The sequence below is a fragment of the Myxocyprinus asiaticus genome, chromosome 22 (genome assembly GCF_019703515.2).
Source record: "Myxocyprinus asiaticus isolate MX2 ecotype Aquarium Trade chromosome 22, UBuf_Myxa_2, whole genome shotgun sequence".
Classification (NCBI taxonomy): Eukaryota; Metazoa; Chordata; class Actinopteri; order Cypriniformes; family Catostomidae; genus Myxocyprinus; species Myxocyprinus asiaticus.
This window is the reverse complement of record NC_059365.1, coordinates 5407758-5425069: the sequence shown is the minus strand read 5'-3', so window position 1 is coordinate 5425069 and position 17312 is coordinate 5407758. Positions and strand designations below refer to the sequence as shown.

General features: G+C 38.6%; 1 protein-coding gene across 4 annotated transcripts in view; it reads left to right on the top strand.

The window, feature by feature from the left end:
• The window catches only part of LOC127412789 (glutamate receptor 3), a 183441-nt gene that overhangs the window by 126393 nt on the left and 39736 nt on the right, over positions 1 to 17312 (top strand). For all 4 annotated transcript variants that reach the window (XR_007892484.1, XM_051649431.1, XM_051649430.1 and 1 more), the window contains exons 6-10: positions 486 to 647; positions 3476 to 3643; positions 4737 to 4841; positions 6302 to 6409; positions 12138 to 12344. Coding sequence is in view for 3 of the 4 variants with exons in the window: in XM_051649431.1 (XP_051505391.1) it covers positions 486 to 647; positions 3476 to 3643; positions 4737 to 4841; positions 6302 to 6409; positions 12138 to 12344 (750 nt within the window). In the remaining variant the exon portion in view is untranslated. The remainder of the gene's footprint in view (positions 1 to 485; positions 648 to 3475; positions 3644 to 4736; positions 4842 to 6301; positions 6410 to 12137; positions 12345 to 17312) is intronic.

Sequence of the window (17312 nt, the reverse complement as noted above, 5' to 3'; positions counted from 1 at the left end):
CGGAAGAATAAATGTCATACGAGTTTGAGACGACATAAGGGCGAGTAAATAAGAGAATTATCATTTTCGGGTAAACTATTACCTTAATAAATAATAATAAAAATATTCTAAACGACTTTCTTTGTTTCTATCCCTTTAACATGAGATTTTTGGGAAAAGTCCATATGAAGTTGTGCCCTTTCTGTGCACAAAAGCCTGCGTCTTATTCACTAACTATATACCGTCAAACCAGTTTAACCAGCCACTAAATGTGACGGTTTAATTAAGTAATTGACATTCTGTGATAAATATGTTGCCAGCAGGGCATTTAATTCAGATTTCAAAGAGAGCTGTTTGCAAAACTATTGCAAATGGACATACATTAGGGTTTTAGCAATAGGGTTTTTAAGAAAATGTGATAAAAGCATTTTTTTTCACATGATGATTGTTGTTAAACTGCTACCATCTCTTGGATCTGAGCTTACTTCTTTCCTCTATCTCCACAGGGCTTCACCAACATCAGTCTGGATAAGGTGTTTCTCGGTGGTGCAAATATTAGTGGCTTTCAGATAATCAATCCTGAAAACCCCATCGTGCAACAGTTTCTCCAGAGATGGGACCGTCTGGATGAAAGAGAGTTTCCAGAAGCCAGGAACACACCTCTGAAGGTGAGTCATTCATGAGAAAAACAACATCCTTTCAAAATTGCTTTCATTAAATCTGAAGAGTATAATTTGTGCGCCACTAGCATCACTGAATGGAATCGCAACGATAATGATAAACAAAACAGGTTTCCCAAACATTCCCCATTTACCTATTGGTCGCAAAAACAGATAACCCCACCTCAAACTCACGCCATTGGTTTACTTATTGGTTAACTGTGCATTTTAAGCTGGTATAGGAGAAAATATTTTAACATAAAAAAGCACTCTACCTTTAAATTGTGCCTTCATATAATTTTACATCCACTTTGATTTTTGACTTTCTCTCAGTTTTCTTTCAGGCTTTCATTTCCCTTCTTGCAACAGTCAATTTATTGACATTCAGTCAAGGTGCTGTTAAAGCAGAGGCTCAGTTTACATTTAATTTAACAATGATCATGAGAGGAATAGATTTTAAATGGCATTTAATTAAGTTTGTCATGGGTGAGTGGGTTAGAAATGGCCATGCTCTCATTGAACTGGTGAGCAGGGCAAAGTTTAAAAACACGAATAATACAAGGAACAAGGAATATTAATTAATTAATAACAAGGAATAATATTTTGCATGAACAAAAGTATATTTTTTAGGACCACTGAGATTTTTGGCATTGTGGCATTATTTCCAAGTCCATCTTTGTTTTACTTTGGTACTGTTTTGGTTTGTTTGTAATTCCCATTGTTCTTAATGGTGATTCTGATTAGATTCTCACTACTGTAATATTTTACAAAGCTGTAAAAATTACTGTAATGCAATTATTTATTTGGTTTATTTAAATCAGCACATACTGTATGAAAGTGGACACAACAGATATTACCATGATGTTTATGTAATTAAAAATGTAACCCTTGTGCGTCAATAAAAAAAGTTACTCAGAGGTCCTTCAAGGACAAAAAATTCCACATCAAAAAACTTCTGTAATAATATTATATATTAATGTTATTTTCCACTTTCAATAAGTTAATTTTTAACCAACATCAGTCCTGATCATAACTACCAAATATTCATAAATTTTCAGGATTTTAACCCTTTAAATGCCAGTTTGTTTACATAATGCCACTGTTGTTGTTTTTTTATGAAAAAAATAAACATAAAAAATTTATTAGTTTCCATATACTAAATGCTAAGGGGATTTTTTTTTTTTTTTTTGGTGGTGGTGGTGGTGGGGGGTTATCACAGTCTGGGATATGTCAGTGATTAGCAACAACATCAGTCCTGATCATAACTACCAAATATTCATTCCTTTTCAGGATTTTAACCCTTTAAATGCCAGTTTGTTTACATAATGCCACTGATGTTTTTTTTACACACACACACACACACACATTTCTCAATACAGACATACAAAACACACTCTGACATCCATACCAACACACCCACACAATTTTAGCTGCATCATTTATTCAACTGGCCTGCAGTGCTCTATAATACAGCAAACAGAAAATAGGAAAAAAGCATGTATTTGCTCCATAGGCTAAACATGAGAAAAATGGCGCCATCTGGTGGAAAATATAAAAAAAATTAATTTTGAAGCCAGGGCTCCGGAATGAAATCATAAAATCCATGATTTTATGCTTTAATGACACTGGGATCAAATATTGCCGTTTTAATGGGTTTCAATTGGGACATTTTTGTCTTTAAGGTCCACAGTGTATTGTAGGTGTATTATAGGAACTGAGGTTGAAATATCAAAATTCCCCCAAAAATACACACCTTTGGCAAAATTTATGCCGTTGGCATTAACAGTCAAAATGAAAAAAAAAATAAAAATAAAAATGAAAAAGACAAAAATGTCCCGAAGGTCGCACAAGGGTTAAATATCATTATTTTTGTCACATTACAGTAATGAAAATTATATATATTTACTGTAATGAGAACAGGGGAAGATGTGGTTTATTGTTATGTAAATTATGTCATGATGCAAGACATCTTTATCATTCTAAAAATAGCCTTTGTTTTCTTTTAAATATTATATTTCTTTCTTTTGATTTTGTGGGGGTAAATATTACCTGGAAATGTTCTTTTGTTAAAATTCTTCCAAATTAACTGTCAAACTCATGCATGCACACATATTTTGTGTTATGTGAAAATTCCCAAGCCTTTGAACAGCATCTTAATTAAGGTATCAGAAAGCATTTTAAATTAAGAATGTGAATGTAGAGTGCCTTGTTTGACATTATCTTTGTTGCATTACATTTATTTTAGTCACTGAAATCCTTGGACTCTGTGAAGAAATAAAAAAACAATAAAATACCCACATGTTAAACTTGGATGGGTGAGGCACTGTCAAAAGACGGTCATCACAACTTTGTAAACTATCACCCTATGGAGCCACATGTTTTTTTATTTAGCAAATTTAAAAAATAATAAAATCACAGCAAAATTAGCAGATGCCAGCATGTTCTCTTTTCTTAGTTGAAATGTGATGTAATTACAGGTTGCACCCGTGAACAACAAAAGCAGCAAAACCCTGTAGCATCTCACAGAACTAAACATTTTACACATCTCTGTAATTAGAAACCAGGTTAACACTCTTTGCATAGTATGAAACAATGGACAGGCCACTTCCCTGAAGTGTGTCACCTTTTGTTGCATTTGCCAGCAATGATTACACGTGGTAATGCGTCGCAATTATCTTTCATTATGTATGTTAACATATGCTAGCAGACCTGGAAGAGGGCAGCTTATTTTAACCCTCCTCAAAGTGTTTACTTACAGATAATGTGTTTACTTATTTTGAATTGGTCTGGCAAATAACAGTTAATACTAGGTGCTTAACTAACGTTGTTGTGTACAGTATACCTCGGCACTGTCGTATGATGCCATCCTGGTTATTGCGGAGGCTTTCCGTTACCTGCGACGCCAGCGAGTTGACGTGTCCAGAAGGGGTAGTGCCGGAGATTGCCTAGCTAACCCTGCAGTTCCTTGGAGTCAAGGCATTGACATTGAAAGAGCTCTCAAAATGGTAAGTCTTCTACCTCTCCTTTACTTGTGCTCTTATGAATATTACTATAACCATTTGTAATCATTTCAGATTGTCAGAGCGAGTATGTAGCGAGCAAATTATGCCTCCATAAGCTTAAATTTGTTTTAAGCTGACGCATTAGCTCAGATCCAAAAATTATAATAATATTAATAATAATAACACGCCTGTATGTATTTAATTTGGAACTAAAAAGTATCAATAATAATTGTTCACTCTAATTAACCCTTAAATGCATAGTAATTTCACCAAACACTCTTACATATTCGGGTCTTCAGAGAACCATGTCTATCAAAAATGGATCTACAAAATACCCAGATAGTGTAAAATTTTCAAAATATTTTCAAGACAATTAGAAAATAATAAAATAAAATATATTTTGATGTTTTATTTTTCATATATCAAAGAGATAATGCAACAAATCAGGACAAATCTAGAACAGGATTCATTACTTTCACACTGAAATTTATGGCTGTGCAAAAAAATATAAAATAAATAAATAATGACGCTATAACATACCTAGGGTCTCTAATGACCCTATACACTTTTGGTACTTACACCATTATAAATTGTTGTTTTTTTTTTGTTGTTGTTGTTGTTTTTTTTGTGCAATTTTGGCTTTTTTTTTTCTTTTTTTTTTACACTATTTATAACAGATAGATTGAGGAATACTAAAGAGGTGTGGGCACAGCTCCAAAAAATGGATGAGGTACAGGGGGTGAAATGAGGTCCCGGGACTCTAAAGACCCGAGGTATGCGTTTAAGTGCTAAACAAGGACTAATTTACCTCATATTTGTGTTTGCTGTGTACTTTTATACTTATTAGAGTAGCACGATGTTTGCTTAGCAATATGCTAATGTCAAACTCTATGCTTTGAGTGGGGAACACTATTTGTGTGACACGTGGAGTTGCTGCCTACTGTATTTAGAGCGTTCCAGGTCACTTGCAAGGTTCTAGGACGGTTAGGATGCTGCATGTAGGCAGTAGAGAGCAAGGAAGATTACAGGGTTTTGGAACTAGCTAATTTATTCTCATGTTTTGATGACTAGTTGGTTTCTGTTTCTTTTTTGGCAGGTCCAGGTGCAAGGGATGACTGGAAATATCCAGTTTGACAGCTTTGGACGCAGAACAAACTTCACTATTGATGTTTATGAAATGAAAACAGTGGGGCCGAGAAAAGTAAGTCAGCAGTAAATCCATATGTTTGTTGAGAAACATGTTAAGGTCAGTGTGAGAATTCAAATTGGGCTCCATCTCAAGCTCTTTATCCACTTTCTGTTTTCTTTTTTATAGACTACTGAGCATTTTTCTGTAATAAACTGCATAAATATTAATTTAAAAAAATAGCTGCGCATATCTGGGAACAGCAGCTGTGTTCTCGAAGAAGAACACAAGGTTCATTGCCAGTATTTTGAGCTTAACTTGCCATTCTTACTGCAATTTCCTGTAGATAGAAATAACTGTCTTTCAGATTTATGAAAAGATCTCAACCACGTTAAATCTTACGCAATCTAATGTTTTTTCTAAGACTCAAAACCAAAAAAGAAACCAAAATTGAGTTCTGTGGCTTTTTCTGTTAGCCTGTTAGCTTTGAGGCCATTTATATGCTAGTGTACTCCTAAAAGTTGACAAAATCATTTCAGATTTACTGTATTTTTCTTACTGGGAAAATGGATAGAAAAATATTGATGACTCATTATGTCTCGTCCCACCTTCCATTTTCAAATGGAGATCCGTAAACATACTGTAGGAAAGAAAAATGTGCTCAAAAAATATTTCATTGGGTCCCACTAAATGTCCAAAACTGAAAATACAATCCTTACAAAACCTATACCTCTATACAACACCTTGAATCACAAAATGATCATTCAAAACTAGTTCAGGGTTCCTGTAGCTCAACTGGTAGTACACAACTCTAGCAACGCCAGTGTCATGTGTTTGATTTCTTGGGAACACACAAACCACTAAAATATAAATGTTAAATGCACTTTCATATACATTTGGAAGTTCCAAGTTCTGTCAAATGCATTTAAATGTAAATACAATAACATGCCTGTGAGGTAATGGCAGCTGTATTCCATAAAACTGCATTTCAGTTAGCATTGTAACATCAATTAGCATGGATGAGGTTAGTTCACTGTTAGATTTGACAGGGTCAGTGGCCATAAGGAGGGGTACATTGTGGTGACTGTCAGAAGTAATCTACAACACAGTGTTGAGCTTCTCTGTTTTGCTACTTCAGTAATGCTCTAGTGGCTAGCGCTATGCTAACGGTTCTGACACATGCCACTCAACTGTTAAACAAAACAGCGCACTGTTGTGATAATAGAACCTGCTGCATATTAAAAACCAAATACATAAAGTTTTGTAGAGATGAATTACTGCTGATCCAAGAGTAAGTTCCAGCTCAACATCCCAGATTGTTTTAACAAATGTCAGCCTAGAATTTGCCTTTTTCATATAACTAGAGGCAATAACAGCAGTGCGGAGACCTAACACAGTCTTATGAGAGAACACATTCACAACAGCCTCCTTTACTGAACAGAAGGGCTGGGAGAGGGGAAGGGGTTTGGTGGTTAGTGTTAGTGCAGGAAAAATGGCTGTTGTTTGTTAATAACATGAATGTTTTCCTTTTGCAGATCGGATACTGGAACGAATTTGAGCGCTTTGTAAATATAATGGATCTACAATTCAGCAACGATTCGTCATCAGTGGAAAACCGAACAATTGTGGTCACTACTATTATGGTACACGCTCCATGACGTTTTAAACGTGTTGCATATTCTGCCCATCAGGGTCATGGTGTTGACTTCTATATCGATACATTCTGTCCTGGGCGGGTAGAAGTACATTTCTTTTGTGTTGCTTTCCATCCACTCATTACATGTTGAAACAGTCGAACGAGAAGAACACATGAGTGTTTCAACTGTATCCATGTGGGTGTAAAAGCATTTTGATTTTCCATATATTAGTGCCCTGTCGTAGCAGTGACATCACAATAACGGCATTAGGTATGAAGGTTTTACATTGACATCATCAAAGTAGACACAATGAGTATGTAGGTAAGACCAGTTTCCACTCATCAAGTAAATGGTCTATGACACATGGGATATCACAGCAAGCTAATGCTAACAAAAACAAAGAGGGGTTCAATGGTTTGCCTCTGGTGAAGTAAAATGTCACGTACACACTGCAAAGTTTTAGGATTGAAAATTGCATTTAAATGCAAGAGAGAATCCACTAAATTACCCAAGTATGGTTGTCATCCTCAAAACCCTCACCTAATTTGGGGGACAAGAAACATGAACACCAGTAGTTTAAACTTTTTGATGTTAGCTGTTTTTGTTGAAAGAAAAATTAGCGACCAAAGATGAACTAACGTTCAGAAATATTTAGCACACCAATGTCGACAGTAGTGCCATGTTTTGTTTATGATCTGTAGAAGTTGCTGCTTTTAAACAAATATGTATAATCCAAGTATTGTACTTTAAACTAAATAATTGAAAATCAGTAACTGTAATCTGATTGCAAGAATTTAAAATGTAATGTATAACTCTTATTTTCGAATAAAAAGTAATTAGATTACAGTAACTAATTATTTTTTAATCAGATTGCAATCAACACTGTTCCCGAATGAGGAAAGACACAAACTTTTGTTTTAAACGAGCTATCAAAGTCTGAAATAGAGTGGCTTCATTGCATTTACAACTAGTTGTTGAATTTGGTTCTTTGCACACCAAAATTAGGTAAATTAGGCTGTCACTACCATAAATGAACAAACTCTGTGCATTGAGGTTTAGTGCTCAAAAGAGGCCTGACAACCAAATGTATCTGTAGTGTGTATGAAGACAAGGAGTATTTGAGAAAGGCCAGTAATGGCCCTTGCTTCGATCTATTTTACATTAACCGGAGGACTGTTCCGTACTGATGTATCACTACATCTCCCACCGTTAGCATCAACATCCACAGTGGCGGTTCTAGCTTTTATGGCGCCCTGGGCGAAACCCTCTTCAACACGCCCCCAAAGTTGTTGACCGGGGGGGGGCTTATGTGTGGGTGCCTTGTGCCATCCGCCACCCCCCCGCAAGATGCCGCCCTGGGCAACTGCACATGTAGCCCTTGCCTAAATCCGCTACTGAACTTCCAATTGGTGAGGCTAGTATACATTTCTGATGAATTTAAATCAATGCTCACAAAATCATTCCATGTAAAACAACAATCGCTTGAAATTCTTTTGTCTTGCAAATAACCAAGGTCAGTCTTTAAAATGACTTGAATGTGAGCAATTAAAGCAACAGCTGCCTGTTATTCCATCAGTGGATGTACTGGCTAATTCAGGAGCAAAACAATCACACAAAGGATGAGGAGAGCATACATTCAGCACAGAAACAAACCATTGCTAACCCACTGGCACCCCAATTGTCTCAATTGACTCTAATGGGATGTGTTTTCTCTGCAAGAAGACATTTTGTTTAGTAAGAATGATGTGCTTAAAAAAGCAAGCCGCTATCGCAATGTTGGAAATTGAGAAAGAGTGATACAAAAAAAAAAAAATAGCTTGCTTGATTTTCAATTCTGTATGTTGACAAAGTGCTATTGAGTTTGGATTCTAATCATGGCTTTGGTTTTGGTTTGTGTTTTCTGTTCTTTCTTTTGAAATCAGGGTGAGAAATTAATTTCTTGCCTATTAGCTGGAGTGGCTGGTGAGTGTTAGGTGTTACTTACCATGTCAATTAGCTCTGCTGCTAGCTGACACATTGGGTCCATGTTGACTCGTCTTGGATCACATGAATTCTGTTGCACTTTTTCTATGGTGACAGCAGAAAGAAGATTCTTTCATCCATAAACCGCAGTGCAGCAAATATATTTTGAAATATGCAAAAGTGGAAATGAAGTATTACTGGAGCAGTTTGCATCCACAGAGCAAAAAAGAAAAATAATTTAAAAAAAGACTAGTTCACTCTTTTTTGTTATTTCTGGAAGTCTAGTCGACTAGTGAAAATTAGTACTGTAGTTGTAGAAGGCTTAGTGAATGCCCAGTTTTACCAGCCACTCAGATGCTTGACCAGCTATTTTAATTTTTTTCAAATAATGGCATTTCAAGTTTGCATCCTCTTTAAAAGAAAATGTTATAAGTGAATCGCACCCTGAGCACTTGCTGAGTTGATCTGAATTTGTTTGATTCATTCACATATAAACCAAAATTCTTGTGAGTCGCGCATCTTGCGAGCTTTACTTCAGTCTGTTCTTTAAGATCTAATCAAAATATTTTACTTTAAAAAGTGTGCAGTCTTGCTACTAAGCAATATAATTCCTTGTCAAAGGCCAAACCGAGACATCTTAAGCCTAATTTATGCAATGGAAGAAGACAAATGTTTTTCTTCTGAATGAACTAAAGCAGCTAATGCTAAAAAAGCCTACATTTATACATACATGTGGCATACCCAAGATTAGTTTTAACCAATTATCAACACTTTTCGAATAGCCATGTTCTTGAATAGCCAAATTTCAGGGATGTGCAAGAACAGGAGAAAAATCACAAAACGAACACCTTAGCAGAACAAATATTTGGCGCATTTTGTCATAATTATTAGGTTAACTAAAAGAAGCATGTTAGTGTAAATGAGCTTTTACAGCTTGCCCACCACAGTGGCTGGTTGGTAAAGCACATTTACTTGCCACTGTGAAAAAATACCCACTTTTGGATGGTGGCGACTGTTAATTTCCCACACTGGTTGGAATGATAAAGGCTTCTGGTGCATATAGGTGCAACATGCTTGACTATGTCTGAACCGAATCAACACTCTGATTCCTCTGCAGTCACTGCCATTTACTTCATGATTCAGATTGCTCCTCACTTCACATGTTCTTGCCTACCCCAACTTTTACCCTCAACTTATGCACTGCAAATGCATCTCAGACCCCTGGGATATTACACAGAGACAGCATGTGTTTGTGTGTGAAGGAGAGAAAGAGAGAGAAGCAGAATCGAACCTCCTTAGATTTGTCTCCAAAAGCTGCTTCATGGTCTTAGACCCCATTTCCACCTGGTTCCATCCACCTTAAGTAATCAGATCACAGCGCTAAATACAGGTGTAAACTGGGTTTTCTCAAACTACTTTCATGTAGTCAAAGATGCATGATGCTTGTAAATGCTAATGTCTCCCGATTCATTCCGGATAACGACAAAGGACTACTTTACCATAAAACAAGTAATCATTGTGCCAAAAAAGTGTTTTAAATTTTGCCTGCTTGGTACGGCAAAATACCCATCTGATTGAAATATTTGGGAAAGCCTGTACTGTACATTGCCAAGACTTCAGTATTCCTTACATCAACATGCAGTGACACACTGATGTAAAGTGATACATTATGTGTAGTCAAGAAATGCTTTCGTAGAAAATCTGATCACAAATGATCACTGGAGACACATTTGAGATACATGTTAATACCAGAGTTGGAGTCCAGACCTAGACCAATATCAGACCTCCTAAGACCCAGACTAGAAACTAGACCCCTAGAGGCCCAGATCCAGACCAAGACCTGTTGGTCCATGAATACTGTCCATTTTTATATACTAAAATAGAAGAAACTGGTCAATTTATTGGAGCATTTATTTCAAGTGTTCTACTTTTTAATTTACCTTTTTCCTGAACGCGTAAGTGTTCCATGATTCATAATGGAAGCCTGCTTTAGTTTTCTGGTCTCCAGAGTTTTCACTCTAATCGGCGTATGCTTTTAGAAGATAGTGTTGTGTTTAGCCTATTAAATTTGTAAAAAAATTTGCTAAATAAAAAAACATGTGGCTACATAGGGTGATAGTTTACAGAGTTGTGATGACCGTCTTTTGACAGTGCCTCACCCATCCAAGTTTAACATGTGGGTAGATGACATGAAGCGATGGCCCGAGTTTGTTATGTTGATTATAAACTAATCCAAGTTGTTATTACAGCCAACAACTGTACAAGTTGGACCTAAACTTTTGGTGTTATCCATCTGGGTTGCTCCTTCTGGTAGTTTTTAAAAGAGACCAGAACCAGACAACAGTCCAGCGGCAATCAGAATCATCATGGCGCCACCCAATGGTTTGTCTGGAAAACTGTGGAGAGAGGCAATTATGTTTGAATAATCCAACATACTGTTATAAACTTTAAGCTAATTATGTTTTTTTCCAAAATCCCCAAAGAAAGACCACAATGATTAAGGTCCGAAACATACTTTACGCAAGTACATGAACGCATCTTGCAACACAAGCTCGATTTCACACGTCATTGCATTCTGAAATGTGTCAGACCGCAATTCATAACTTAAGGCACTTATGCGTTGCATTCTCAACTTTGCCGCAAGGGATGCTATAGCAATATTAGTGTGAACTGTCTGCTTCTACAGCTCAACTACTGTCTTGGTGGAGCAACAGTTCGAAAAAAATATTGCTGAGCAAGTTAAAGTGAATGTATTTATAGCAACTTAACTGAATAATAACACATCCAGTTTAATGGCACAGACGTTTGAAGGTAACTCTATCGCCCCCTTGAGTACTGAGGTTTGTTCCCACCATGGTAACACAAGAACGCACGTTAAACATGTTCAGCTGGACCGCGTACTGGCAATGCGGTGGCTAAGCACTCGCATCTGTGTTCGCGCACTTGTGTAGAGTATGTTTCAGATTTTAATGTAACTCCTCCTACAGCTTTCTCCTGTCTACATCCACCAAACTTGGTACAGGCCTTCAGACTGTTCTGATTCTGGTTTCTTTGTCTTTTCTAACTTATCGGACTTACGGTTTTCCTGTAGTGGGTGCACAAAATCCCCAAAATCCCTTAGACTTAAATTGACAGGCCAAGACTATTCAAACTCCAACTGTCAAAAAAGCTTTTAAAATTTTTACAAGTTTCAGTCAGGCTTTGTCAAGCCAACATCAAAGTTTGTCTATAAACTACCCCATCTACTTAGCCATTCAAAGCCATTGAATTCTTCTGAATTTTCTGTAATTGTGACAATACCATGCCAACTAGTGTCTGCGGTAATAAGCATCTTTAATACGCTGAAACTCAGACTGCAGACTTGTCTGAGACCATATGCCAAAACCCAGATTCAGACCAAGGCCACGTTTAGACCAAGACTTTGTTTGATACCCAATGTACACAACAATATGTCTCCGTTGACCATTTGTAATCGGATCACCCAAGACGGATGGTAATACCAGGTTTAAACGGTGCATTAGCAAAGCTGCCTGACTACGGCCACATGTCTCAAAATCCCCAGTATGCTGCTTCTTTCTTTCTCTTGTATGTCTTCCAGTTTGGTAGATTATGTGTGTGAGAGAATGGGTGAGAGTGAATGTGCAGTCGTGATATCCTGCATGCCTGCATGCCTGTGACTGATAAGCTGTCAGTGGGCTCTGGTGCCTGTGACACCAAACAATGTACGAAATGAATGAAGATAATAATACATGAGCGTGTGTTTGATTAACAGGAAGCACCATATGTGATGTTCAAGAAAAACCACATGCATCTTGATGGCAATGAAAAGTATGAAGGCTACTGTGTCGATTTAGCTTCTGAGATTGCCAAACATGTCGGGATCAAATATAGACTGTCCATAGTCATGGACGGAAAATATGGTGCCCGTGACCCTGAAACCAAGACATGGAACGGGATGGTCGGTGAACTAGTCTATGGGGTAAGTACTACATCTGGACACATGCAGTTGGACGCTAACCTCTCTTAATAACCTAGGCTGTGTCTGAAAGACTATATCATAGGCGTAGTAACCATTTTATTGGGGGGGGCAAGGTCAAAGTCAAGTTTACTGTCATTTTTACACAGCAGTGAACAAAAACAAAATGAGGTTCCTTCAGTAAACTACAGTGCAGCATTTATCATGCTGTAGATCCAAGCAGACATATGATACACCCGTCACCTAAATAAAATTCATGGAATACTACTCAGTAGCAGTGTTGGCGGAAGACTGCATATTCGAAAACCATTAACTTAACAAAGTCATGAAAATCACTTGGTTTCTTTTTTCTTTTTTTAAATGGTTCTTGGTTCCCAATCCTATTCATAAACCAAGATTATGTTTTATATTGTGTGTTCAACCCAACCCCCACCCCCATGTTTTCAGATTGCTCCTAGACCCCTGGTCCATATACTTTTTGCCATGTAGTGTATAAAGAGATATTTTTAGAAACTGCATCAAATATGGTGTTGAAAAAAGGGTATGTCTTCTGTTCATGTTTAAAAAGCATGGTGAGATTGACTGGAAATAACTAGATGTTGTTCAAGAATAACTAAAAGCAGACAGTGCTGGTGGCAAGATTGTGTTTTAAACATGTGCCCTCCCAGCATGAAGTGCTTTGATTCATCTCAATGCTGTTGGATCTCAAAGCCACTTTTCTCAGTGCGCTCAGGCAACCCTCCATTTTTGCGTTTGACAAAGCACTCCCCTTCTATAAATGGAGGAAAACCTAGTGAAATCACTTCCAATTCCCCAGGCCAACATTCAAGAAGGAAGACCATATACAAAATGCATGAGGGTTAGGCTACCTCATCTGTTCAATTTCCTTACCATCAGCCAGAGAGATTGCCTGGTTTACATGTGCTAACGTTGCAAATTATTCTCAAATTATTCTCAAAAAAGTTTGACGTGGAGATCAAATGAAAAAAATATCACCCTCATGGAACCATCTAGCATAATAGTGGCTTTTTTATATAGCTTAGATAACCAGGACAAATGTTTATGGGCAATGTTTGACCTTTCAACAGCTATTTTCATTCGTAATGGTTGTCTCTCAAAGGTTACATCACAAAATGCCTTTCTAACTCACTAGTATGGAGTGATTAAAAAGGATAGTTTGCCCAAAAATGAACATTCTCTCATTTTTTGCTCACCTGTATGTTTGTCCGAACCAGGACTTTCTTCTGTGGAACACAAATGGAGATGTTAGGCAGAGTGACAACCTCAGTTACCATTCACTTATCATTATTTTTAAGGTGGGGTTTGGCTAGAAGAGGTTTACTGTTAATTTCTTAAGCACTCACTGTTTTTACCTGGCGGACAATGTAACAGGTGAAAAATCCCAAAGAATTACACTGAAAGAGAGACCTAAGCCATATGTAGAGATGGCTCTATAGAGACTAGGATATAATTTGAGACTTGGAGGTGTTTTTTTTTTTTTTACTTGGGCCAGTAAGCAACCATCCAAAATACCCTAGCAATGCACTAGCATCATGCTCAGAAAAACACTCGGAACAAATTAGCAACCATGTAGCAACACCCTGGAAACCACCTAGAACACCCTAGCATCATGGCGGTGAGTTTCGACAAAGGAAAACACCATCCACATTTTCTTCTGAAAATCAAGTTTCCATTGTAGTTATGATGAAACACAATATACTGTCTCACTAACTGATACTGTAATCATGTAACTGTGATAGATTAATCATATAATTATGTCATATACTCCTGTCATCTGTTGACTCAAACTTTTCAGATAACGAGCTTTGTCTTAACACTGACAGTGAATTCCTCTGCTTTATTGTAGAAACGCCACCTTTTACAGAGTTGTTTTCTGTTGCATGCCACAAGCAGATAAAAACAGAAACTAATACAAACTCCTCTGGGACTCTTCTGAACGACATCCAAGAGTATTTGTTGACAGTGCAATCTGTTCTTTTATTTCAATTATTTATTTATTTTTCGGGTTTTTTATATCAACAAGTCTGCCTGTCATATCAGTAGGTATTAACCTGTGTATATCTGCACATTAAATAATTTCACTGTAGAATTAAAAAGATCACATGCAATTATTTATCTAGTGTTCACTTGGAAAGTTTTGAGGCATATTTGTGCCTCACTGATAAATCACTTCTGGTAGACTCTTAATTAGCTATTTATATGCAAATTATTATATGATTTATTGAAACAGTACACTGGAGTCCAATTCACTACAACCACAAGATAAAAGGATATTAATATTTGTAGAGGCTTTTATAACCATCGCTCACCTGCTGAGATTCCTTGACCTTATGCTACCTGATTGCATAACTAATGTGCTCCATGCTGAGGACATGCAAGATAAAATCTTTCACTGCCTTTTTATTATACGCCCATGCTAGAGTGCCTCCAAAGATTAAAGCAAGTGGGCAGCGCCTGTGTCTCATATCTGCAGCTCCCGCAGCAACTTCATGTGAAGCATAAGAAGGGAACCATTCAAAACAGATTTTCCTTCAAAGGGCGAATGCACTTAACAAATGCACCACTTTTATCCATTGTATTTTGACACAAATCCAGCACAAGTTTTCACCTGCAATCCAGTTTAAACAAGTGCTGAAGTAATGCAGCACTGTATTTAAATTAAGTCTTTGTCATTCTTGTAAGTGAAAACACGCCCCCTTTCTGTGCTTACTTAGCTTGTGTCACTTTTGTCCATTGCATTTCAGCGTAAATCCAGCATAGATTTTCACACTCAGTCCAGTTTAAATAGGTGCTGAATGTGCTGAAATAGTGTGGCGCTGTCATTTTCATTTTTAGCACAAACACGCCCCCAATATAAATGAGGCTTTATCCTCTTGAGACCCCGCGCACATTACGTTTTGGCTTCGCTATAGTCTATGCATAATTTAATTTAATTTAAACTGACTGATCTCAGTTCAGGAGATTCTAGGCTGTCATTAAAGGATTAAACTTTGATAAAATGGTGCCAATCTCAGCTGAGTTTGTCTTTGGGAGAAACAGCAACAAAACTACATTTTGTAAGAAATCTCATTAAGTTTTTACATTAAAATCTGTTTGAGTCAGAGTAGAGTCTGAAGTTTCATCTGATATGCCATTTAAAAAATGTCATAGATTTATTGTAAAACGGCACGCTGTTAAACACAATGACCACATATGTGAACTATAGGCTCATTTTCCTTAAAATATCCTATATTCACTGTGCATTATCACATTGAGAATCAATGGATGCATCCAAAACTGGAAACATGGCTTTCAGAGACTGTATACAGAATATAATTTCTATAGCTTGTGTCATGTGTATTTTGTTGATTCATGTCTTTTATTTTGAAATATTTAGTTCCTGTTTCCCTTGTCATGTGATTTCTGTTTTCCCTCCATGTTCATGTGTCATGTTTTCATTGATTTATTGTTTAATTATCTTGTTATCAGTTCTGTTTGTTCATTGGTTTATGTTCCCCCATGTCCGTGTATTTAAGCCTCATGTTTTCCATTGTGTAGTGGTCTAGTATTGAATGTGAAAGGGTATGTGCAAAGTCTAGTCTAGTCTAGTCTAGTCTAGTCTAGTCTAGTCTAGTCTAGTCTAGTCTAGTCTAGTCTAGTCCAGTCCATGTTTTGTAGTTAGGGTTTTGGATTTCACGTTTACTTAATAAACTGCACTTGGGTTCTTCATCTCATCATCGTCTTCATCATTGCCATCATTGCCAGTTCCAGCATACGTTACAGAATACTAGACCACCCATGAACCCAGCAGTTTTACTTCTGTGCCTTCGTCAGGGCAATCGTCCCCTGGAGGACTATGTCGAGGACTTCTGCGGTCTAGTCTGCCAGGTGGACTTTAATGAGGTTGCCCTCAAAGACTCTTTCAGATTTGGATTGAATGAGTCCATTTCTTTTTTGATGCCTGGCGGTCGCAGTTCCCTCAGCCTGGTTCAATATATCGACCTCGCCCTACGGATCATTGGTTCCACGTTCACTGTGGGGGAGGCGGATGCCGAGCCAGAGTTCCACGTCATGGCCGCCGCCGAGCCAGAGTTCCACGTCATGGCCGCCGCCGAGCCAGAGTTCCACATCATGGCCGCCGCCGAGCCAGAGTTCCACGTCACAGCAGCGCCTCAGCCTGCTCCATGCCACGTCACAGCAACGCCTCAGCCTGCTCCATGCCACGTCACAGCAACGCCTCAGCCTGCTCCATGCCACGTCACAGCAACCCCTCAGCCTGCTCCATGCCACGTCACAGCCACACCTGAGCAGTGGGACCTGGAGATGGTTCCCACCCTTATACCCACCCTTAGTTCTCCTGAGCAGGCAAGGGGAACTTTCGGCCCTCCGATCCCGCCTGGACCCTCCGAGCCCTGGACTTCACCTTGGCCTGTCGGTCCCTCGACATTGCCTCAGCTCGGCGTTCCCTCGGCTCCACTAGGGTCCTTCAGCTTGTCGGTTGTGCCGGGGTCCCTCGTCCCTCCGGCTCCTCCTTGGTCTGTCAGTCACCTGGCTCCGCTTTGGCTCTCCGATCCTCTGGCTGCGCCTCGTCCCTCTGATCTGTCAGCTTCACCAGGGACCTCCTTCCCTACGGCTCAACCTTGGTCCTCAGTCCCACCGGCTCCACCTCAGTCTTCTGATCCCTTAGCTCCGCCTTGCTCCTCCAAGCCTCCAGCACCACCTTGGTCCTCCCTGCCATCGGCTCCACCCTGGCCCTTCGAGTCTTTGGCTACTCTCCGGGCACCATGTTCCATGTCTCCGCCCCTCGAGCCTCTCATGGCTCCACCTTCCATGGCTCCGCCCCTCGAGCCTCTCATGGCTTCATCCCCCACGGACTTTGCCCTGGTCCCATGCCCCTCGCCCTTTCTCGCCACGCCACGCCCCACGCCTCAAGACACCCCCAGAACTTTGAATTTATGTCATGTTTTATGT